The sequence below is a fragment of the Pseudorca crassidens genome, chromosome 5 (assembly GCF_039906515.1).
Source record: "Pseudorca crassidens isolate mPseCra1 chromosome 5, mPseCra1.hap1, whole genome shotgun sequence".
Classification (NCBI taxonomy): domain Eukaryota; kingdom Metazoa; phylum Chordata; class Mammalia; order Artiodactyla; family Delphinidae; genus Pseudorca; species Pseudorca crassidens.
The window spans coordinates 69,094,390-69,118,650 of NC_090300.1; the positions used below are offsets into that span (position 1 = coordinate 69,094,390).

Genomic DNA, 24,261 nt, shown 5'->3' on the forward strand with positions numbered 1-24,261 from the left:
ATATATCCACTCTTTCTTAGATTCTTTTCTCATATAGGTCATTACAGAGTACTGAGTAGAGTTCCCTGTGCTATACGGTAGGTTATTATTAGTTATCTATTTTATATATAGTAGGGTGTATATGTTAATCCCAATCTCCCAATTTATCCCTCCCCCTTTTCCCCCCTGGTAACCATAAGTTTGTTTTCTACATCTGTGATTCTAATTCTGTTTTGTAAATAAGTTCATTTCTACCATTTTTTTTAGATTCCACATATAAGCGATATCATATATTTGTCTTTGTCTGACTTCCTTCACTCAGTGTGACAATCTCTAGGTCCATCCATGTCGCTGCAAATGTCATAATTTCATTCTTTTTTATGGCTGAGTAATAGTCCATTGCATATATGTACCACATCTTCTTTATCCATTCATCCATAGATGGTCATTTAGGTTGCTTCCATGTCCTGCCTATTGTAAGTAGTGCTGCAATGAATCCTTCTTACCTCTTTTCATATTTTCCCTCATTTCTGTTCATCAGCTTCTCCTGTCCTCTCTTCCTCTCCTCCTTCCCTCTCCCTCCTTTTCATGATTCTCACCCATAAAGACTAGGCCTACGGGAGCATCCAGGGAGAGAAAGAGGGAAGCGAAGAGAAGGACACGTGATTTAGAAGCGGAAAGAAAAGTAAGCGAACTTGTTAGCCATTGCTCCTCTTTCTTCTTGGAATTTCAGGGCCACAAACAAAACTGAGGAGAGCCTTGGGATGTCCGCTGGCTTGCTCGCCCCCAGTGGGGAGACCGGTTTTCGAGCAGAGGCAGTGCGGGCGCGGGAAGGGGGCCTGAGGCCGCCCTGCGCAGAGAACTGATACTCGCCTGCATTCCGGGGAGCCACTGCTGTGCATGCGGAGGCCGGCCCGCCCTTAAGCAGAAGCAGCAAAGGGGCCTTGGAGCCTGGGGATCCGCTGCCCTGCCCGGGGGCGATTAGGCCGTCCTAGTGGGGCCTGAGGCTCGGTCCACGTCCGCCGCGGAGCCCACGCCTCCCGGTACAGCCCCGCGGCGAACCTCGCGCTGTCCTACCTGCGCAAGCGCGAGCGCAGGGACTCGGCGCAGACGTCGCGCGGAACCCGGAGGTATTGACGCGCTCCTGCGCAGGGCACGCGACGCGGGTGCAGACCCCGCGGAGGCCGCGCCCGGGAGGAACCCGAAGTGGTTCCGGGCGGCAGCAGGCGATCGATCCCGCCGGACTGTGTTTTCATTTCTATTTAGCTGTTTAGTATTCCAGTTATTTGACTTTGTAGTTTTCAGTTTATTTTCAAAGTTATTTTTTTTCAGAGTTTGTTTTCAGTTACTTATCTTCAGTTATTTTCGAATTAGCTTTGAGAATTATTTACTTAATGTTATTTATTTTTAGACTTGGTGTGTGAGTTTTTCAGTTACTCTTCAGTTGTAATTTTGAGTTATTTATTTTTAGTTTTCTTTTTATCTATTTGTGTTATTTAACTTTTGACTTATTTAATTTTGTTAGTTTTCAGTGTGACTTGTTTAGTTACTGTAATTTTAGCTATATAGTTTTACATTTATTTAGATTTGAATGATTTAGTTTTGTTATTTTTGAATTATTTTCAGACTTATTTAAGTTTTTTTATTTCCTCAAAATTTGGTCATATTTAGTTTTAAGTTATCTTCAGAGCTATTTATTGTCAATTTCTTAACTTTTTTAATGAAATTTTTTTCTGTTCTTTATTTTTACTTAATTAGTTTTAAAGTTTTTTTTTTTTTTTGAATTTTTTTTTTTTTTTTTTTTTTTTGCGATACGCGGGCCTCTCACTGTTGTGGCCTCTCCCGTTGCGGAGCACAGGCTCCGGACGCGCAGGCTCAGCGGCCATGGCTCACGGGCCCAACCACTCCGCGGCATGTGGGATCTTCCCGGACTGGGGCACGAACCCGCATCCCCTGCATTGGCAGGCGGACTCTCAACCACTGCACCACCAGGGAAGACCAAGTTTATTTATTTTTAAAATTGCTTAGTTTTAGAGTTACTGTCAGGGTCCAAACACTGTTAGAGACACAATACTGATAATAAAGAAAAAAAAAATTTAAATAAAGAATTGTTACTTGGCTATTGGAGAACGAAAAAGGCAAAAAAAACAAAAAACCCACCCCCCAATATTGGAGTATAATGGAAATTTTAACTGCAAGAAGCAGCTACCAGCCCAAGAGCTGAGGGAACAAAGGGAAGAGGTTGGTGGCCCCATATGGCTGGGGGTAGCCCTCTGAGTGGGTGGCACTGCCCAATGGGACAGGTGCCCCAGGAACTCAAAGACGAGCCCGGGAACTGGATACAGAACTCTAGGGAGGGGGTGCTGCCAGCTGGTGCTAGAGGAAGGGGCATGATGAGGCTGGTTGTGGAAGTGTTGGGAAAATGGTAAATTGCAGCTCCTGGAACCCACTGGGGCTCTTGAGGTGAAGGCCAGTTGCTAGGGCAATGCTGAGAGGGACCCAGGCACACAGGGAGGAGCAAAGCCCTCTCCCCTCTGCCAGCCTCTGCTCCTCTGCCCTGTTGGCCCAGGCTGACAGGGAGCAGCTGGTAAAGGAGGCGAATGGCCCCAACCACAAAGCAGAGAGCAGAAGGGTGAGCAGGGAGCTGAGCGATCATGGCTAATAACCAGCACCCTGAACTCTGGAGTTGTTTAGTTTTAGAGGTAGTTTTGGATTTACTTAGTTTGGGAATTGTTAAGATGATTTGATTTTAACTTTTCACTGGACAGGGATCTGGCTGAGTCTTCTGTCCCCTGATTCGTTCCTGGGATGGAGTGGGTCAGCAGGCACCTGGGGAGTGTCTCCCATGAGACTCAGGACCATAATTGTAGAATTCAAGAAAACCAAAATAGTGTGTCCACGAAGAAGCCCTTTGTGTGGCCAAAAAAGGGCAGAGACTGAGGGACACACCGTCAGGGAGGGGCTCCTTGGCACGACTGTCCAACAGAGTGTTCTTCTTCGAAATTATTCAGAAAGCTAAGCTATGTGGTAGTTCCACGCTCTCATGTCCCCTTTCTTAACAACAAAGTATCTGTCTTGGTAGAGTGTTTCAAATTGGTAGGATAAAATATTTATTATTTGCGCACTAAAATAAAGTTCTCCCCAAATCTTTGGGAAATTTTATTTCCTTCTACCCACATTATTTTCCAATCCACATTGTTCCATTTTGACCATAAGAATATTTATTTATTTACATACGTATTCACTCATTTAATTCAACATCTATTTCCTGGGCACCCCCATCCTAAGGAAGGTGCTGGCACCAGGAGAGACCAGGGAGGTATAAAGATGAGTGAGAAGCTCTCAGTCCGATTGTGGGAGAGAAATGTGGAAACAGATCATCAGATAACATGGTATGACATATACTATGGGGACACAGCACCGTGCCACTGACTCTTCCTGATGTAGTCAAGGAAGGGGTGATGTCTGAGCAAGCATTTTCTCCAGGTGGAGAGGAAGGAGAAGGACATCCTGTGCACAGGCACAGAGAAGTGATGCACAGCAGGGAGGATGCATTGGCAGAGGCTGCTGGGCCACAGGGTTCAGAAAGGCACTAACATTAAGGGCTGGCCCCAGTGCTTGACAGATATGGCCTCCTTTGGTCCTCATAGCCAGTCTGCAAGAGGCTAGGAGGCAACCCCACAGCCAGTGCTCTTCCTGACCTTACTGTTCCAACCACAGTTTACAAGACCCTCTGACTTGCCATGTCTGGAATTCTCCAGCTCATTCCTTGGTCCATTCACTCCTTCCCACTCACTCTTGAGGGGTGAGTCCCTCCCCCTCCATCTTTCGGTTGCTGCTTCTTAAACATCTGCGGGGAAGGAGGAGGGTTGAGACCAGTCAGCTGTGAAGTGCAGCTGCAGAAGAGGCAGAGCAGAGCAGAGGGACCTGCAGCGGGATCTCTCAGGGGAGTTCTGCAGACCAAGATGGTGGGAGTGGACTCTTGGCGAACCAATCCTAACATCCTCCACCTGCATTCAGAAACCCTTGACAGGTTGTGTGGAGTCCTTTCCCAAAGGGGGGAACCTGTTTTAGATCCAATCCAAGCTTGTGGATCAACAGATTGGGATTTTCTAAGCACGCAGAGCCCTTTGCTGCATTAACAGCACTGGACATGTCTAATCTACTAAATCAATCTGCCAGGTCAAAAGAAGGTTAGTCCTGCATAATCTAGGATGGCATGTTTTCACACTTTTTATAATACACATTCAGATAGTCAGTCTTGAATGTATAAATTTCCCAGTGGACTTCTCTCCTTTGGTCTGTCCAGTTATCTTATCAATCACAATAATACATTTCTCAATGAGAATATGTAAGAACTACATCTGGACAGAAGAATCTTCAGGATTCTGACTAGTAGCCTTAGGAAACACATCACTTGGATCCCCTCAGATACTCTTGATCATTGACTGGCCAGTTGCCCATTACAGAAATAGCCCCAAACTTCCTCAATCTTTTGCACCTCATTTTATGAATCTACAAAAATGGCCACACTTGATGGTGCTGGCAGAATGCGAAGTGCTCAAACCTCCGAGGCCTCCCAGGAAGAACCTCTCCACAAATCTCCTGGGCTGCCAGAGGAGCCATTTCAATACCAGTCATCACTGCCGATGTTCGAGGATGCTGTCCCCAGGTGTTCTGGGACAGGTCCATTCTGTACTTCCACCGTTCCCCGTGGGCACTGCGCCTGCTTTTCCAGGGCCTTACACACAGTAGCCACGAACTGTGGTTGCAGTACCTTTTTCAAGCCCTTTGAAAGTAAGAACAAAAAAACCAAGAAAAAAACCCCATACTCCTCTGTGGGTAAAACATTTGTCATCTTTCCATTTGATTAGATGAGAAAGAATACAAAACAATGAGATCAAAATCTCCTAAAACTTTTTTTCCTAAAACTTTTGGAAGAATTATTCATATTCTCTATGGTTTCATAATATTGCCTGTTGTGCCTAGAGATAACATGCTCTGACTGAAGTAGTTGGACCAAAGGCAGCCTTGATTCTGTAAAATTTGGTGGTGTTCTGAATGCATACTAACACTGGCCATGCATTATGCAATATTTAGAGAAAATAGAAATCATCTAAATCAGCATTTTCCAGATGTGCTTTTCAGAAACAGTAAGAGAATACAAGAGATCAGCAATTTTCTCCCTCAAGCTGTGATATATATGAGAAAAGGAAACATTTATCTAGGTGCAGAGAAGTCCTATAGGAAGAGAACCTGCATACTTTTAGTACACCCTTTATTTCCCAGACTCTTTGCAGAACTGTTTCCTTTGTGGGATACCTGTGCCAAGTAGAATAGTAAGCTGTTGCAACGAAGACCCAACAATATAATGACTTGATAGATTTATTTCTATCTCAAGTAACAGTCCAGGGCAGGTTGGAAGACTACTCTGTTCCACACGGCCATCAGGACTCCCAGGTTTCTTTCCTCTGGTTTTTCCAGCGTCCTCTGGAACATCATCTTTGTATGATCAAAACTGGGTCACAGGCCTATAGTTAATAATATGTATTGTGTACTTGGAAGTTACTGAGTGTAGATCTTAAACATTCTCACCACACACACACACACACACACACACACACACACACACACACACACAAAGAGTTAACTATCTCTGGTGATGGAGGTGTTAATTATCTTGATCTTGGTAATCAGTTCACAATGTATACATATACATATATCACATCAGCACATTGTATACTTTAAATATATACTATTATGTTTTTCAATAATGCCTCAATAAACTTGGGAAAAAAAGTAATATGTTCTTAAAAAGAAAAACGCTTCCCCCAAAAAACTGGGTCACAGGCATATCTGCACTCTTGTTCACAGGGAAGAAATTGAAAGATCACATGTGTAATATTTTAAGACTCAGCCTGGAATAGCTGAGTCTCTCATATTTTATAGGTGAAAACTTTGTCATATGGTAACTCCTAGCTTTAAGGAGTGATGGGAATTATAGTCCCCGACATTGGAGGCCATTTCCCAGCTACCAGGCCATTAAAGTGTAGCATGGTCACCCAACCAGCCTGCAGTGAAGCAGAGACTGGAATCCAGGTCTTCCAACTCCTGGTCCAGAGTCCTCATTGCCACACTAGCATTTCTGGACTCAGCCAACATATATGAAGACCTCCTGTATGCCAGGCTCCATGTCAGAGTACGACGTTGGAAAATTTTATTAAATACAGTCTCCCAATTACATATTTACTCTTGTATCAAGCTTTATAAATGGATAAACTTTCAGATATGACTTTAATACTTATATCTTAGAGCTTTGCATCATGCTGCTTTCGTTGGCCAAGAGGATACTTACTCCTGATGAGGAATAAACACACACAATGAACAGGGTAGAGAATCCTGAAATAGACTGCCCCCCCATGCATTTGAAAAGTATATGAAAAAGACATTTAAAATTAGAATTTAAAAGATAAATGTGTATTAAAATGGGTACTGGGTTCAGTAAGAATACAGAAAAAAAATGGATTTTATCTTATTTTTTAAAACATGAATTGCTAATGTAAGACTCCAAAGCCAGGGACCAGATTTTCTTTCAGGTGAAGCAGAATAACCCATATGACCCTACCCAGCCTGGAAAGCCCCCATTTATATACAGGTAGATAGTGGACCAATTGAAGACGGCCAAATGTACTTGAAAGCCAATCAGAAAGCTTCCCACACTTTCAAAAAATCCCACCCTGCTAGAATTAGAAAATCCCATCCTAAAAGAACACTCGCCAAAGACTGTCGTAGGACTTCCTTCTTTCAGCCTATAAAATTCACTCTCCTTTCAACCCCCTTCCAATCTCTACTGGAATGAAAGTGATGGTAGTGACCCCCTTACAATAGTAAGATTTGAATAAACAGCCCTTGATTAACTCTATATATGGTCTTTGCCCTTTTGACAAAATAATTACAGATTGGTCAAATAGTGAATTAAAAGGAAAAAAAATCATGAACATTCTAGAAGAAAACATATTTTAAAGAATACCTTTAAAATGGGAGGAATCTTTCAGGCAACACAGAAAAATCTAGAGGCCAAAATGAAAATGTTAAAAAATTAGGCTAACCAAATGGGAAGCAAAAATTTTTGTATAAAACGTTTTTTAAAAGGCAAAAGCTAAATAAAATTTCAAAAGGATTAATTTCCTTGATATACAAAGAACTTTAAAAAATTAATAAAAAAGACAAAGTAGGAAAAATAGACAAATAGAAATTAGCACACAATTCACAGGAACATAAATACAAACAACCAATAAATATTTGAAAAGATATCCTCCTCACACATAACCAAAGAGATAACTTTAAAAAATCTATTAGACAGCCAAATATTTAAATATTTGACAGTATCCAATATTGGTGAGGGTATAGGGAAACAGGTACTCTCATACCATTTTTGGAGCACTATAAATTATTGTTGAATTTTTGAAAGTCAATTTACAACTATCAAAATTTAAGATGTGCATACCCCTTGATCCTACAATTCCATGTCTAGAAATTTACCCTTAAGAGTTACTCACACAAATGAGCAAAGGTATATATGTACATGAATATTCAGGTTTTTGTTTGGACATGGTTTTCATTTCTTTGGGATAAATGTTCAGGAGTGTGACTGCTGCTTAATTTTTTAAGAACTGCCAAACTATTTTCCAGAGTGGCTGTACCATTTTCCATTCCCACTGGCAAATTATGAGTGATCCATTTTCGTCTTTTCCAAATTTAGTATTCTCACTATTTTTTTGATTTTTAAAAAATTGTGTGCTATTTTCCCCACCTTTAAAAATATCATCCAAAGTCCATAGCTTATATTAGGGTTCACCCTTGGTGTTGTACATTCTATGGGTTTTGACAAATGTATAATGACGTGTTTCCACTATTATATTAGTATTTCTTACTGTTTTTAATTTTAGCCATTCTAGTAGAATGGCTACTGTAACGGCTTATAATGGCTTTCTGTAACGGCTTATAATGTTGAACGTTTTTTCATGTGTTTATTTGCCATCCATATATCCTATTTCATGAAATATCTTTCATGTCTGTTGCCCACTTTCTACTTGGGTTTGTTTGTTCTTTGTTTTACTGTTTAGTTTTGAGAGTTTGTTATATAATCTAAATACAAATCCTTTGTCAGATGTATGGTTTGCAAATATTTTCTCCCAGTCTGGAGCGCTAAACAGGATCTTTCATAGAGCAACAGTTTTAATTTTGATGAGGTCTTATTTACCATGCTTTTTCTTTAATGGATCCTGCCTTGATGCTGTGTGTAAGAATTTGCCTAGCTCTAATTCCCCATGTTGGTTTCCTAGGGTTGCCATAACAAATCACCACAAGCTTGATGACTTAAAGAAGAGAAAATTATTTTCATCTCCTACTGTGGCAGGATATCCATTAATTATTTTCACATATGTTCTTTCCTGTTATCTCTCTAAATATAATAATTATACTTATTTTAAAGTTTTGCTCCCCCCTCCCTTTTTTTTTTTTTCTGTTAGCTTTGCTTCCTTGGGTGTGAATTCTTCTATTTATTAAAGTTGTGGCCTATGTCTGATCATGTCTATCGATACTTAGCCCTATATCCACTTTTCTGTAATCCCCTTTGTACTCCTGAAGCTGGTGTCTGAAACGACATATCCTAGACTCCCTTACTGGATAAGTTCCAATTAGCTTCTGCAAATGGGAGACAATGGTGCAAGATTGAAGGGGCGGGGGGCTTCCCTGGTGGCGCAGTGGTTGAGAGTCCACCTGCCGATGCAGGGGACATGGGTTTGTGCCCTGGTCCAGGAGGATCCCACATGCCGCAGAGTGGCTAGGCCCGTGAGCCATGGCCCCTGAGCTTGCGCGTCTGGAGCCTGTGCTCCGCAATGGGAGAGGCCACAACAGTGAGAGGCCTGCATACCGCAAAAAAAAAAAAAAAAAAAAGATTGAAGGGGGATGATGGGAGAAGCTATTGTGTTTCAGGCAGTGCCCCTGGCAGTGTCAGTAGCCAGGCTTCTTTTCAGGGCAGTGAGTGCAGGCTTTTAGGCTAGAGCCCAGGGGCAGTAACCACTTCCTGAACTCTGAGCAACACCATCTCCATCTCTTTGTTTCTCCAGCCTTTCCAAAATGATTGTGGGAAATTCTTTGACTGATACAGTATTTTGGTATGAGGAGTGGTCGAAGGATAGGGCTCTCAAAGATATGAATCTAGGGTTGCTTATCTGAACTGGCCTCCTTGCCAGTGGAAGTGGATTGCTGTTAGTCCAAAGAATGAGTGACAAAACAGATTCTTATATTTGTATCTGAGGGTGCCTTAGATAAAGTGCAATTGTAGTTGAGTCTTTGGAAGAGATAAAGGAATTAAAACTTTTTTTTTGCCATTTCTAGGAATTTGGGGATGGAGTGGAAGGAAGGCTGCCGGGTGTGTTTCCTCTATGTCTTGCTCTAATCTTCTAGATTATTTTTCAAAACACACAGGTTATACTTAGTTATTTCAATTAAGATTTTTTTTAAAAAATCACAATAAAGCAGAAATATATGGCAATACTTAAACATATTTATGGGAAGGAAATCATGTGACCTGCTGTTTCAATATCCCAGTTCCCATGCTGACAGGGGATTGAACAGTAGCCATGATACCCTGGAGGAAACGATGATGTTTATTTGATTATTTTATTTTAGATAGTAACAGTTCTATCCTGGGAAAAAAAAAACTAGCCTCAAGTTACCTCTGGCTGAATGTTTTTCAGTTGCAGTCTCTAAACCAGTATGCCACAGAATTGCTTCTTTCCACATGATGAACTTTGTGGTGAATGGCAGATTTCCCTGAGGCCTCTAGATGACAGGCTTTCGCAGTGCCACTGGCAGACAGCCAGACCAGCACAGTCTTCGTGTGATTTTGGAGCTAAAGTCATTCCACCTTGTGCGATAGTTAAAGCCTGCTGTAACCAGCTGTATTCCCATAAGATCGGAAGAAACTGCTTTTCATGCCAACCCCAAAGCTACCCTGAAGTACACGCATGAATCTTAGGGTATTATAGTCCATCAGGAGGGGTGAGAGACATAAGGTACTAGAAAGCAAGCAGGTTTTATAGCCAGACAGACTGGGTTCAAATCTTGGATCTGTGCCTTGGACAAATCACTTAACCTCATTGAACTGAAGATACTTGATTTGTAAACTGGAAGACAGTCAGAGCTATCTCCAAGGGGAAGAGTAAATATGATCACTCCCTTATTTTTGATTCAGCAATTATCATTGCCCACCTTATACCGGATCTTATTCTAAGGGCTTGAGGATAAAACATTGAACAGGCAAGGCACCTGCTCTCGTGAAGTTTACATTCTAGTAAGGAGAGACAGATAGTAACACAAACCCCAAATCGATAAAAGATGCCACAATAAAAATAAAATGCTGAAGTAATTGAGGGTTGCTGTAGTCTCTGTGTGTTTTCTCCTCGGTCCAACCTATCTAGTAAACCAGAACCTCATTTTCATAAGCCCCTTGCCTAAGTCAGTGGGCCCTTGGGAAGAGACTCATGACTCCAATCTCAAAGGCCTAAAGTAACTTCTCTAGAAATATTTGCATATTAGTAAGAGGTTAAACCTTAGATCAGATTTTTACTTTACTTTGCTGGTGGGCTTTTAGGTTTTTTGTGGCCAGGAGAGGTGGTATTTAGGGCCAGGTAGATACTTGCCCAGGCTCTGCCTGAGAACATTCTGTTTCTGTATGTCTTGCAGAAGTTATTGCTGGGATCCTGAGCCCTTGCTGGGGTCATGACTTAATGCATCAGAATTTGTGGCTAGCAGGAACTGGCCCCGATCCTGTCCTTCAAAAACAAAACGTGGGTTTGCCAAGAAAGAGTCCAAGGTGATGAGCACTGCCACTTTTAGCCTAAGGCTTCTAGGAACACCTCTGTGGGTTACAGCCGCTCCAGGCCACTCCTAGCCCGGAGCAGTGTTCGCCAGTAGGTGGAACAGGCACACGTTTAAGGTGCTGGCAAAATGGGGACTCACACATGCATAAAAAGTTAGTTTTCAAAAACTTATCCAGAATTTTGAAACCACAAAATCCTTGAAAGTTGGTATTCTCTCCTAGTTAATATGTTTTCTGATATACTGAATTTGAATCACATACAGGTGGGGACTTCAAAATCATTTGGGATTCAGGGCTTTTAATGGTCTTAATCTGCCCTACACCAGCCCAGAAACGTCCCCTCACCTCAGTTCTCAAAATTGGCAGGCAAAGTCTTTCCCCGATCTGGGGTTCAGGCCGGAGAACAGAGGATGTGTTATATTCCTTGTTATACTGCAGTTCCCTATCATGCATTGTGAGCAGGAGGTGATGGTGGTAATTGGTGCCCCAGATTCATTAGGGCAAATCTCCGGGAAGACAGAGGTCTCCTGGACCACAGGGCAATTCATTTTACATAAGGAAATATCTTGTTTTCTTGCTTCTGGTCTTGACCCTTGGCCCCGTCGCCATTGTAAGAGGCGAAAACAAGAGCCAAAGTCTGGAGACAAGACTGTGGTGACTGAAGCTCCACTTGGCTTCCCAAGCCCAAGCTGGTTGCACCAGGTTCCCCAGGGTGGACCTGAGGCAGTTGCCAGGGGCACATGCCTGCCCATTGGTCTCTGGTCCTCACCATGCTGGCCAATAGGAAAGGACAACTGTGAGGTGGGGACCACCTGCCCCCATGAGTACCAGGCTGCTGAGACTGGGCCATCTCCTCCTCACTTCCATCCTGACCGAAGTCTGTGGCTCTGATTCCAAACCTGAGGGTAAGGACAATTGATTCAAGTTCTAGGCTGGAGGGGAAGTGGCTGCCCTGCCGTGGAGCCCCTGACTGGGGTGTGCCCACACTGTCCTGTTAGCAGGGTAGGGAGGGATACAGGCAAAACCCTGGCCAGGGTAGCAGACAGGCCTTGGGATTCTTCCTCGATTCTCCCACGGCTCCAAGAGAAAAGGGACTGTTCCTTCTGGTCAAAATGCCTGGGACCATCCTGAATTTTGCCCAATTCACTCTGTGGTTAGATGCCTAACCAAAGAGAAGTTTGGGGTCAGTGAAGTTGGAGGGATGGTCCAGTGATAAAGTCCAATTAGATAAGAGGAGAAGGGGACAAATCACTTAGCTTGACCAGGTAGGGCGGAGAAAGAAGCAGCCTGGGGAAAGCCTGAGCTCCGATCTCAGCCTGAGTTTGGAATCCAACTCCAACGCTGGATTCTACTCAGCAATATTTATTGAGCAGATTCCACGGGCCAGACACTGGGTAGTGTCCGTGAGGTACAAAGATGGGTGAGGCATGGTCAGTACGTGTAGATTTGGGGGTATCTGTAAATATGGGAATATCTACCCCGCTGTGGGGATATCTCACAGGATGATTGAGAAGTGCAAATGAGGTAAAGTGAGCAAGGGGCCTGGCATATACTGGCAGCTTATGAAAAATCTTATTTTTAGCAGACATCTTCTGACAGAAACAACTGGATCTACCTGGTCTTGGTCAAGCCCAATCCTGCTTGCCCCAGTGAGCACTGCACGTGCGGCCTCCTGGTTGTTTCCAGCCATTGATGCAGAGACCTGAGTGGGAGGGATTTTAGAGATCAGGCCAGCCCTTGTCTGAGGATGCGGGTCCCTGGTCTGGGGAGGTTCTGGTTTTCAGATCAAGCCTTACGAGGGGTGCAGCTACCTCACTCCTGGTGACTCCTGCCACTGGGGGTAAGGCCACCTCCTCCTGACAAGGTTGGAAACAGGGAGGCCTTGACGCTGACAGAATATGTCCAAAGGAGCGTGAGGGTGTCAGCTTTGCTCCTGAAGCTGAGCAGTGGAAAGGGAGCCTGCAGCTTAATTGTCTATCCTTGTTGCCTCCCTCCTTCCATTCTTGAGGAGTTGTAAAGAGGGCCACAGGACTTGCTTCTTGTCCTTTCAGAGGTGGCTGTGGGGACAGACTTCCGTCCTACTCCTTGTCAAGCTGGGGACCTGTGGCCCCAGACACTTTGCTGAGGTCAGGAGGTAGAAGCTTTGGAGACTAGAAGCTTTCAGTCAGGAACTCCTTCAAGTGGAGAGAGACTGATGCCAAAATGTGTGTGTGTGTGTGTGTGTGTGTGTGTGTGTGTGTGTGTGTGTTGGGCACAAGGATGCTGAATAAAAGCTTTCATGTCATCCTCCTGGGAGCCAGGCAGAGCCTAGCTGATTCCTGGTTCTGCCATTTATCATTAGGTTGCACCATGTGAAATTGCCAATATTCTACCATTTTCGACCTTTAAAAATGGCAATTTCATTGAATTCAACCCAAGAGTTGCATGATCTTAAGCCAGCATCTTGGTCTCTTTGAGTCTCAGATTCTTCTAGAGAGTGGAGTCAAAAGCAGGGCTATGAGAAGGATTAAACAAAATACAGTCTGAAACTGCCTTATGCAATTTATACTGCAAAGAACGCTTACCAATTTCAAAGTGTTCTCATGTTCCTCGTGATCTCATTTAGCAGATTATGAAGGTGAGCCTGAGAAGCCTTTTTCGAGGCAGTGTAATGTGATGGGAATCTCTCGCGGATGTTCTCCTTAATCTCTCAGTTTCCCCATCTCTACAGTGGGGGTTATTTTCTTTGCTTCATGGAGTTCTTGTAAAGATTAAAATAAATAACAAATAGCATAAGTAATGTGTAAAATTTCCTAGTGTGAGAGCTGGTTTCTATGAGGATGCAATAAATGCATCCCTTTCCTCCCCCTTAGCCTCCCATTTGTAAAAGCAGGGCAGGGGTGAGATGATTTCTGGGGTACCTTTCAGCTCTCTGGGACTATGTGATCTATGCTTTAATGTCCTTTCCTGCTGGAGGAATTGGCACCGGGTCTGGTGACCTTTTTCCCCCATCCCACTCTGTCTCCTGCCTGTCCCAGAGGAGACCCCATCCTTGCATTTCACAAGATTCTGCTGTTGTTACTGGCATTCCAGCAGGTCAAAGTGGAATTTCTCATACACTTAACAAATGAAAACGAGAGATTGTAATATGGCCCTTTAGGATCCAGAGATCATCATGGTCATCCCCTTGCATTATTTTGAAAGCAAGGAGAGCCATGCCTGTACACAGTGCACCATGAAAGTTAGTACGATAGAAATAACTCAGGTTTTGGATTTCAAATTTCACCTCTGCACTCTTTTACCTGTGACCCTTGAGCAGAAATTACTAAACCTCTTTGGTCCTCGGATTTCTCGTGTGGGAACTGAGTCCTAACCCCCAGGAGCTGTGGAGGTTAAATGAGATTAAAGGGGTGGTGAGTGTACAGTGGGGATCCACAGCGAGTCGTCCATAAATATTTGCTTGCTTCTCTTCACTTATATGTGTGGAACACTTTATAAGTTTTTAAAATACTTCTTCATAATTTTAGTCTACTGGTTCTCACAACAATATTATGAAATAAGCTAAGAATAAATTCATTAATAATCGCCTTTGAGGAATTCCCCAGTGGTCCAGTGGTTAGGACTCTGAGCTTCCACTGCAAGGGGGCATGGATGGGTTCGATCCCTGGTCGGGGAACTAAGATCCCGCAAGCTGCACATGGTGCCGCCAAGAAAAAAAAAAAAGTTAAAAAAAAGAAATAATCACCTTTGCCTGCAAAGAGCATGAGGTCTGGAAAGTGGGTGGGGACGGGTAAGTCACCCAGTAAGTCACTGGTGGAGCCCAGACTAGAAGCCAGGTCACTGCATCATAGTCTGGAGGTTCCTTCACATTATTTTCTCTTCTATCCCCCATCCTATGGAGTGGAATATTAAAAGGCAGATGTGTGACCTTGATGCTGTTTTCCTTTCTTTTGGGATATGCCTAAGGGTCCATTGCTGGGTTTCAGAAAACCAGAATTTGATTTCCAGCTCCTCTACATGTAGCTCTGGGATCTTGGACGAGTCACTTAACCACCCCGAAACCCACTTTTCTCATCTCTAGAATGGGTACATTCATACAACAGATGACATTTATTGAGCGCTGACACATGCCTGGCACTGTTTGAAGTATTATTTTACGTGGATTGTGCCTTTTAATCCTCCAACAGCCATATGACTGAAACATGTTACACGGAAGAACAAATTATTTTCACCCAACCACTGAGGTCATAGAACCTGTGCTCTGTATTCTACCTCAACCTGTCCCTCAAAATTCTGAGAATTAGGTGGGATATTAAGTGAGGTGAGGACTTTACAAAAGGCATTCTACAAAGACAAGGAATTATAGGTGGTACTTGGGATTAGCTTCATGACCCATGTAAATGGTTTCTTTGTAGGCACGATTGAATCTTAGAATATAGTTCTAGATTACAGTTTTATTTAATAATGTTTTCCCCTTTAGAAAGAGAGGTCTTTCAAAATCAAATTGTAAAAATTGCTATATCTAAACAGAGAGCACAGATAATTTTGGAATAAATTGTTTGAAATTTCGGCATCTCTGCACTGACCTTCAATTATTATCAATTGCTAATTTTTCCATCCAGAACTTGGTTAGACGACAACCTTCTTCTTAATCAGAATCGCTTCTTAGCATCAGAAACATCCTAGGATTGTGTGCCCATCTGCCCCCAATCCCTCCTTCCATTACTGTCGCCCCATGTTACTGTCATGGAACCCAGATTGGTTGCCCCTATGAATGGAGAGATCTGTCCATAACACTGTAGTGTTGAGCACAGAATGCCTTCCCTTGGGCTGGGAAAATAGAATCTTTTTTTTTTCAAATTTATTTATTTTATTTATTTTTGGCTGTGTTGGGTCTTCATTGCTGCACACGGGCTATCTCTAGTTGGGGCCAGCGGGGGCTACTCTTCGTTGTGGTGCGCGGGCTTCTTGTTGTGGTGGCTTCTCTTGTTGTGGAGCACAGGCTCCAGAGCGCAGGCTCTGTAGTTGTGGTGCATGGGCTTAATTGCTCCGCGGCATGTGGTATCTTCCCGGACCAGGGCTCGAACCCGTGTCCCCTGCATTGGCAGGCAGACTCTTGACCACTGAGCCACCAGGGAAGCCCAGGAAAATAGAATTTTTATTTTTAAAAGAGGAGGAGGAACCAGAGAACTCTAGAGACCTGACTTTTCACTCCTTCTAATGGTTTGGAGGAAGCCCCCAGTCACCCTTCTTCTTTGGGACCCTCTGTAGCTGCCTTCCCTGGTTCTTTATTCTGGATTCTCTCCTTCTGTTTCCCTGTGGAAAAGAGCATAGCCCTCCTCATTTCTGGAAGAAGCAAGCACAGAGCCTCTCGGTGGTCTTCTTAGGAGTTTTACTGCTAACCCCATAGAGGAAAAGGATGGAGATGACAAATTGTGGGAAGTTTGGATGACATATAAAGCCTTAAAAACCTCAGAACAAGTATTCTCCTTAAACACAAAAGGGGCTTGGCTGGTCTTTTCTCCTTGGCTTCTCGTCTAACTCCCCTCTTTCTTCTCATCTTGGGAAAAGCCAAGCTTAAACGATCTCTCATTTTCATTTTATTTCCGGCTGTTATTGAGAACACCCCTTGAGACCTCCAATTCCAGTAGAGGGGGACAAAGGTACATGTTAATGGTAAAAGAAAACCTTGACTAGGGACTCATGACCACCAGGGGGCAGCATCTATCCCTATCGGCACCTGTCTCAGTTATCTTGCCTGTCTCTCCTCCTCTCTGTCTGCTGGTCTCATTCTCAATTCTCACTCTGCTTAAGATGATATTAGAACTTGATATTTGATAACTGATGCATCAGACCAACAGAGATAAAAAAGGTTAATTTAATTAAATGTCTTTTAAACAGTTTTCAAATAGGAAGAAATCATTTGAGTATCTTAGATCACAGTTTACACCAACACAAAATATCAGAGATGGATTAAAGAGTAAAATTTAAAATACACCAAACAATAGAAGAAAATAAAGTACTCACCAAACTCTAGTATGGAGAAGGACCGTTTAACACTCAGAAGCAAAAAAAAAAAAAAAAAACCCAACAGAGTTGGCTATATAAAAACTAAAACTTCTGTCACCTAAAACTCAGGATAAGCAAGACAAAAGAATAATCTTTACACTAGAGTTAATAGTCATAGCACATATGACAAAGTGTTGGCATAAAGAACTCACACAAATTAATTCAAAAAGCACATTGTGTCCCTAATAAATTAACTGATAAAGAACACTTAACAGAGATATCAAAAATGAGGAAATTAAATTAGGAAATAGGCCTTTAATAAAATGTACAACTCACTAATGATCATAATGCTCACTAAACTAAGAACAACAAAAATGTTTGTAATCGTTATATCCAAAGCTGGTGAGGGTAGCTAAGATAGGCTCTCTATGTACACACTGACGTATTACCGGGGAACAGCATGACAAACTGTAATTTGGGAATATCCATCATAAGCCTTAAAAATGTTCATACCTTTTGGTCCAGAAATTTTACTTCTGGGAATATGTCATAGCAGAACAATAATTTGAGGATAAACTATGTGCCTAAGGATGTTTGTTACAGATTTAAAATGTTTTAAAATGAAAATATGTTCAAAGTTCAGTAAAATGGGAACGTTGACATATATCTTGGCTATATCCACTTGATGGACTAGAGCACACACACGTTTAAAATGACGATTATAAAAATTAGAAAATTGCAAGGCAAAAATTGGGGAATAAAATTTCTATGTAAAGTATTATTTCCACCATGTTTAAAAATAAACAGATGGATTCTTGGGAGTGGGGGTTGTTTTGTTTTCTGTAGTTTTCAAAGTATTTATCTTACTATTTTTTTTTTTTTTTATCTTACTATTTTCCTTTCTTGGCTGTGCCTCATGGCTTGTGGGATTCCGCGACCAGGGATTGAACCCGTGCCCCCTGCAGTGGAAGCTCAGAGTCCGTTAACCACTGGACTGCCAGGGAATTCCCTCTCTTACTATTTTTAATGAATACACACGTGTGTGTGTATGAAAGATGAGCATATATATATATATATATAGTAAACATATATATATAAGTTTATATATAACATATATAAACTTATCATATATATATATGATGTTTCACATATACATATGAAAGATGAGTGGGTTGTGTCACATGGAGGGGGCATTATAGAGCCCCAGGCAATGGGCCATAGAGGTGGGATTCCAGACACCATGCATGTCTTTAGGGTAAGATTTCTCATCAGGGTCTTTTCTCCATCCTTCATAGAGGAAACGCCTCCTGAAGCCAAACTCAATTCTGGAGGCTTTGTGAAATCTATGAGACAAGCAAACTGATGAAAAATATTGCGTGTTTAGGGTAAAAAAATACATATGGACCATGTTTTATTTAGAATCAAGTTCTTGGGATTAGCTACCTTTCAAACTCCACAGAGGGTCTTAGTGATGCCTGTGATCCAGGATCCTATGCCCTGTTCCCCTCTGTGGTGCTTTCTCTCCACTCCCTGGTGAGAGAGGGATGGGAAGACTAACACCCTGGCAATCAGAGGTGGGGGGCTAAGATCACCTAATAACAGGCAGGGATGGATGGGGACCAGAGCCCCTGTGCATGTAAAGGACTGTCTTCCGGGAGGGGATATGGAGGGCCAGTTCTGAGACAGGGAGCACATTTATTTTTAAAAGAGGAGGAGGAACCAGAGAACTCTAGAGACCTGACTTTTCACTCCTTCTAATGGTTTGGAGGCACCTTGGCCATCTGTGTCGCTTGAGCTTTTTGTTAGGGTACCCAGAATATATGTTCTAAATGTACTCCATCCTCTTTCCCTCGTTCCCCCTTCCTTTCTCTTTTCCTTCCTCCTTCCCTTCTCTCTGGCTCTCTTGCTCTTTTTTTTTTTTTTTTTTTTCCTACAGAACTATTTATTTAGTCCCTACTCTGTGCTGGTGGTGGGTTAGACTTTGCCCCATGGTGCTTGTAGTTTAATGGCTGAAATGGGTAAGCAAGTCAGGAATTATAGTATATGGTGCAAGATGTGCCAATGCTAGATAAGCGAGGGCACTGGGGGAGCACAGAGGAGGAACGGCAGACCAGATTGGGGAAGGAGGACCGGGAAGACTTCCTAAAAGAGAGGACAGCCCACTGTGTCCTGAAGGCTGCGTGGGGATCAGGCAGGTGACGAGGTGCAGCTAAGTGTGGCCCAGGCAGCGGTCAGTGGATATTCTCATGCGACAGTGTGTCGCTGGTTGTCTGACTAAGGCTGTGTGTGTGTGTGTGTGTGTGTGTGTGTGTGCGTGTGCATTGTGCATGTGTGTGTATGGGTATACATGTGTATATGTGCATATGTGAGCACGTGTGTGTGCACGTACATAATATACCAAATGGTCTAACATGTGGCCCAGGGAATGGGGAGAGGAAGAAAGAGAATGGGAAAGAAAGGAGGAGGAACAGACATAGAAAATGAGGAAAAGGGAAGTAGAGAAGAAAAAGAAGGAGCCGGAGAGAGGGAAGTTGGTTAGAGTTGAATGGGATGATCTGAATCATCATTCTTGGACAATTCAAGGGATAGGCTCATGACAAGTTGACTCTTGGAGCCTTCCCTGTGCCTTGTACTGTGCTCAGATATGAGGAATTGGAGGAGTGTTGTCTCACCATCACTGATGGTGGAAGAAAGGAGATCACACACACAAAGAATAATGCTAAATACTGCAAATTTCAGGGCAGAGAGAAATCAAGGTGGGCTGAAAGAGTCAGAATCTGAGTCTCCCTGGAAGAGGTGAGTACTGAGAGAGCAGGTCTCAGAGGCAGACTCTGCGGAACTGGCCAGAGTCCTGCTTGGGTTCTGACTGGGTGAGCCATGTGGGGTCCACTCTTCTGTGTCTGACAGCACAGGTCTGGGTTCCAGGACTCAGGATGCTGCTTCTGGGAGCTGTTCTACTGCTACTAGCCCTGCCCAGTCATGGCCAGGAAAACATTGAAGCGCCTGAAGTCCTTCCCATCCCCAAGGGGGCCTGCGCAGGTTGGATGGCAGGCATCCCGGGGCATCCTGGCCACAACGGGACTCCAGGCCGTGATGGCAGAGATGGCACCCCTGGCGAGAAGGGTGAGAAAGGAGATCCAGGTAAGAATAAGGTCTTTAGTCTCCTCTGTTACAGACTTCTCCTGGGTAGAAGAGGGCTTCTAGCACTATAGGAGGGCAATAGTTATTAACTTAAGGTCTACACACAGGGAAGAAACGAAGCTTTTTAATGTGACCCATAAGCAACATGAAGTGGATTTTGGATTGGCCTTTCAAAGGTAAACACACGTGGTACCTTTAAAACCAAGTACCCTTGACTCTGCTCTACCCACACCACCTTCTGCATCCTCTTTCCATCCCCGCCCTCATCCATCCCTATTCCCAGTCTGCTCATATTCCTGTTTCCCTTAATTTTCCCTTAATTCCCGTTCCATCTAGTGGCATTCAACCATACTTCCTGGTACCTCCTGCAGGCCACAGTCCTTCTCTTGGAGAACTCTTGCTCTGGTGCACAGGACTGTTAGAGGTTACTGCAAGAGAGTCTACTCCAAATATGCTGAAGTGAATGTGGACAAGTGCCTAAACAGTGGAACAGAGAGAAAATGCCCTCAATGCAGACCTGGGTTAACAATGAAGGCTTTCAGGAGGAGGTGGGGCTTGAGCGAGGCCTTGAAGGGTGTGTGGACAGAATAAAGGAGGGAGGGCAGCCTAGACGGAGGGCAGAGAAAAGCAGATGTGTAGTTGGTTGAGCTGGCACATAAAGTGTTGGCAGGGTGGAGCATCAGTGATGGAGATGTATAGGAGATAAGGTTGGAGATGAATTTATGGGAGGCTGCTGTGGGGCAGGGGATGTGGAGGGGGAAGTAACAGCTGTCCCCTTTGGGAGCTCTCATTGGTTCCTTGCTCTGTCAGTCAAGCAGTTTGTAGGTAGGGGGCCACAGGGACAGTGATTTAGGCTGGAACCAACCTAAACGGGAGTTCTGTTTTTGTGGTCACTAAGGTCTTCTCGTTCTCTAGGTTTTGCTGGTCCTAAGGGCGACACCGGTGAAACTGGAGTGACTGGGGTTGAAGGTCCCCGAGGCTTTCCAGGAATCCCAGGCAGAAAAGGAGAACCTGGAGAAAGTGCCTATGTATACCGCTCAGCATTCAGTGTGGGACTGGAGACCCGGGTCACCATTCCCAACGTTCCCATTCGCTTTACCAAGATCTTCTACAATCAGCAAAGCCACTATGATGGTACCACTGGCAAATTCTACTGCAACATTCCCGGGCTGTACTACTTCTCCTACCACATCACAGTTTACTTGAAGGATGTGAAGGTCAGCCTCTACAAGAAGGACAAGGCCGTGCTCTTCACCTATGACCAGTTCCAGGACAAGAACGTGGACCAGGCCTCTGGCTCTGTGCTCCTCTATCTGGAGAAGGGTGACCAGGTCTGGCTCCAGGTGTATGGGGATGGAGAGAACAATGGGGTCTATGCAGATAATGTCCATGACTCCACCTTCACAGGCTTCCTTCTCTACCATGACATTGAATGATCACCACTAACTCAGAGCCTCAACTGGGCCAAGCAGCCTGGAGTCAAAGAACAGTCCACAGGTCTTCAGTGTAGTTAGGAGACTGACTTTATTAACTAGTTGGAGGACTCTGAACATTATTCATTCATTCATTCATCAAGTACCTTTTCAAAAAATCATATACCGTATTCCCAGACAGTCCTGAAGAAGACACATCCCTTGGCCTCAAAAATCTATCATGTAGTGGTAATACTAGAAGGATGGTAACATCTACTGGGGAGTTTCAAAACGTGACAAGATAACGAACTACAAGAAAGTATTTGACAGTGCTACTCTGTGCCCACTGTTTTTCCTTATGCTCATGCCAATCTTGTGAAGTACACAGGAAAGATACTATTCTCCTCTTTTTACACTTGGGGTCCTGAGGATGAGAGAGTTAAGTGAATGCCTAAAGTCACACAGGCATTGAGCGGCAGAGTTAGAGATCCAACCCAGGGCCGTGGGCCTTTTCCAGTATACAGTGCCCGTTTTAAGGAGTGTATGGCCTTTTGGAGGGTATTGGTAGGGGTCTCTCACCCAGCTTGCCTGAGGGCCTTTGGACTGGCCTTCACCATGCATTAAACCTTTCCCCAGTAGTGCTCCCTCGGAGAAGGTGGTTCTATGACTACGTCCCTTTCCAAATGGACTACTCAGCAGCTCCTGCACTACTCCGTACTTCCTCTTCTCTGTGTCTTTCCTCATGCTCTTCTCTCTGGCCCAGCAAGTCGACTCCATCTCCATATGTTGACATCTTCCTTGTTTCTCAAGTCCACCTGGTCAGGAAGCTTCTCTGATGTGATGTCTCTTTCCTGCAAGCCTTCCTCACACTTGTGTCCCTCTACATGTTACCCTGGATAAGAGTCCTAGGTCTGTGAAACATCCTCCCACAGACCAGGGACAACTGCCTAGAAAGGACTGTGCTTCCTTCATCCCAAGTCCCCTTGTAGGTCCTTGATAAATGCCTCATGAAGAGCAAGCACTGGAACCTCATATCTACCCAGAGTTAACTCCATTTCAGTCTCTCCATATAACTAATCCCTATCTAAGAAAACAGTTTCATTTTAGGAACTCCTTGATTTTAAACACCCAATCTTTGTTCCACTGGACAGCTTGATTTCCACTGAGGTTCGGGATGACTGTGCTTTCTAGAACACTCAAAGAATTTTCCCTCAAGGAAGTAGCTTGAGCCTTCAATGCAAAACCCATGAAGGAATTTGGAAACCATTCTTTCTTTGAGCACCAACAGGGTCTGGGAAGACCTGGGCTTCCTGAATCTACTCGTGTTCTTTAAGAATTATAAAGAAAGAAAGAAAAGGAAAAAAGAACAGGTAACTGTCTGAGGTGATAGATACGTTAATTAGCTTGATTGTGGTGAATATTTCACAACATATAACTATATCAAATCATCAAATTGTACACCTTAAATATACACATTTTTAATTGTCAAATATTCCTCAAGAAAAAGGGGGGTGGATTACAGATGATTGATGGTGGTAAACATCCTCTCAGGAGACAATAGCTTGAGAGCTGCTCTTCAAAGATTTTAGCCAAAGCAGAGCTAATACCATTCTGTATAAACGTAGAAATGGAAAACTTAGTTTTTTGCTTCCAGTTTTAAATTCTGAATGATTTTCTTTTATATGTGTATGGCTATTCCTTAGGTGATTATTATTTCTGCCTATAAAGCTTTGGTTTATAAAATGTTTGTATATCATTATTTTCTACAAGTAAAGATACTGTCGTTCAGCATTAAAAGTAGAAGCACCTGTATCATGTGGCTTTTGTTTTCATTTTTGGAGAAATACGTGGGATGTAGAGAGGGATGAAGGGGTAAACCGTGTGTCAATAAAGACGCTATTTTGTGAATGATGAATGAGATTTCCTCGCATCTCATTGGCTCCATTGCATCTCTGACCAATCACTGGAGTCAGGAGGATGGAATATATTTATTTACTTAATTGGTTATGGTTAAGCTAGAGAAGGGGTATTTTCATTAAAGCAAAATCTGGACACAGTTACCAGAGTGGGGGAATGGATGATGAATGCAAAAACAACAGCTGTCCACAACAAACTTTTAATGTTATGTTTGAATTTTCTCAGGTTTCTCAGAGAGGCATTGCTGCTATTTTTTTTTTTGCTATTTTTATTGCTGCTATAATTGCTATTGATTTTTTCTAAAATTTCAACAAATAGCTAATGTCTGGCCATGCTCACAGTCCCACATCTGGCTCGGGTGGGATCCTCACAGCACTGGACACAGTATCACACATACTCTAAGCTCTCTGGAACAGGGGTTGGCTTAAGTTCAGACTACAAGTTGTGTCTTACCTTCTAAGGTGGTAATTCCAGTGTTAACTCAGTTTTCAAGACTTTGCTATGCTATTGGGTCTATCTGTCACGTGCACCACTCCGAGTTTGGTCTGGGACTTTAGTAGTTTAATTCTTGAAGCTTTTGCTATGCTTCTTTGGGTCTGCTCTGCATGTGTACACTGGGAGTTGAGTCTGGGACTTACGTAGGGTCCCGAACAGAATTAGAAGGTGTCCTTTCCCAGCTCTTTCCTCTCTGGCATGTCCCTATATTCTCCAGCCCTCAGGGACCCTCCTTTTCTTGATTCTTTTTTTTTTTTTTTTTTTTTTTTTTTTGCGGTACGCGGGCCTCTCACTGTGCGGCCTCTCCCGTTGCGGAGCACGGGCTCCGGACGCGCAGGCTCAGCGGCCATGGCTCACGGGCCCAGCCGCTCCGCGGCATGTGGGATCTTCCCGGACCGGGGCACGAACCCGTGTCCCCTGCATCGGCAGGCGGACTCTCAA

General features: G+C 43.5%; 1 protein-coding gene across 3 annotated transcripts; it reads left to right on the forward strand.

Annotated features, from left to right (window-relative positions):
• The first annotated feature begins 562 nt into the window (after window positions 1-562).
• ADIPOQ (adiponectin, C1Q and collagen domain containing) lies at window positions 563-23,220 on the forward strand. Of its 3 annotated transcripts, none has more exons than XM_067738369.1 (3): window positions 563-664; window positions 19,763-19,996; window positions 20,912-23,220. In XM_067738369.1, exons 2-3 carry the CDS (start codon window positions 19,789-19,791, stop codon window positions 21,430-21,432), a joined length of 729 nt encoding a protein of 242 aa, XP_067594470.1. In that variant the 5' UTR covers window positions 563-664; window positions 19,763-19,788; the 3' UTR covers window positions 21,433-23,220. The 3 variants fall into 3 exon arrangements, with proteins under 3 accessions (XP_067594470.1, XP_067594468.1, XP_067594469.1); XM_067738367.1 differs by lacking the exon at window positions 563-664 and adding an exon at window positions 11,662-11,772 and having other exon boundaries at window positions 19,781-19,996; XM_067738368.1 differs by lacking the exon at window positions 563-664 and adding an exon at window positions 11,714-11,772.
• Window positions 23,221-24,261: the final 1,041 nt, after the last annotated feature.

Coding starts and splice junctions, on each gene's coding strand:
- ADIPOQ (XM_067738367.1), top strand. CDS start 11,688: ATGAGTACCAGGCTGCTGAGACTGGGCCATCTCCTCCTCACTTCCATC. Junction 11,773..19,780: donor CTCTGATTCCAAACCTGAGG/GTAAGGACAATT, acceptor TCTGGGTTCCAG/GACTCAGGATGCTGCTTCTG. Junction 19,997..20,911: donor GGGTGAGAAAGGAGATCCAG/GTAAGAATAAGG, acceptor CTCGTTCTCTAG/GTTTTGCTGGTCCTAAGGGC.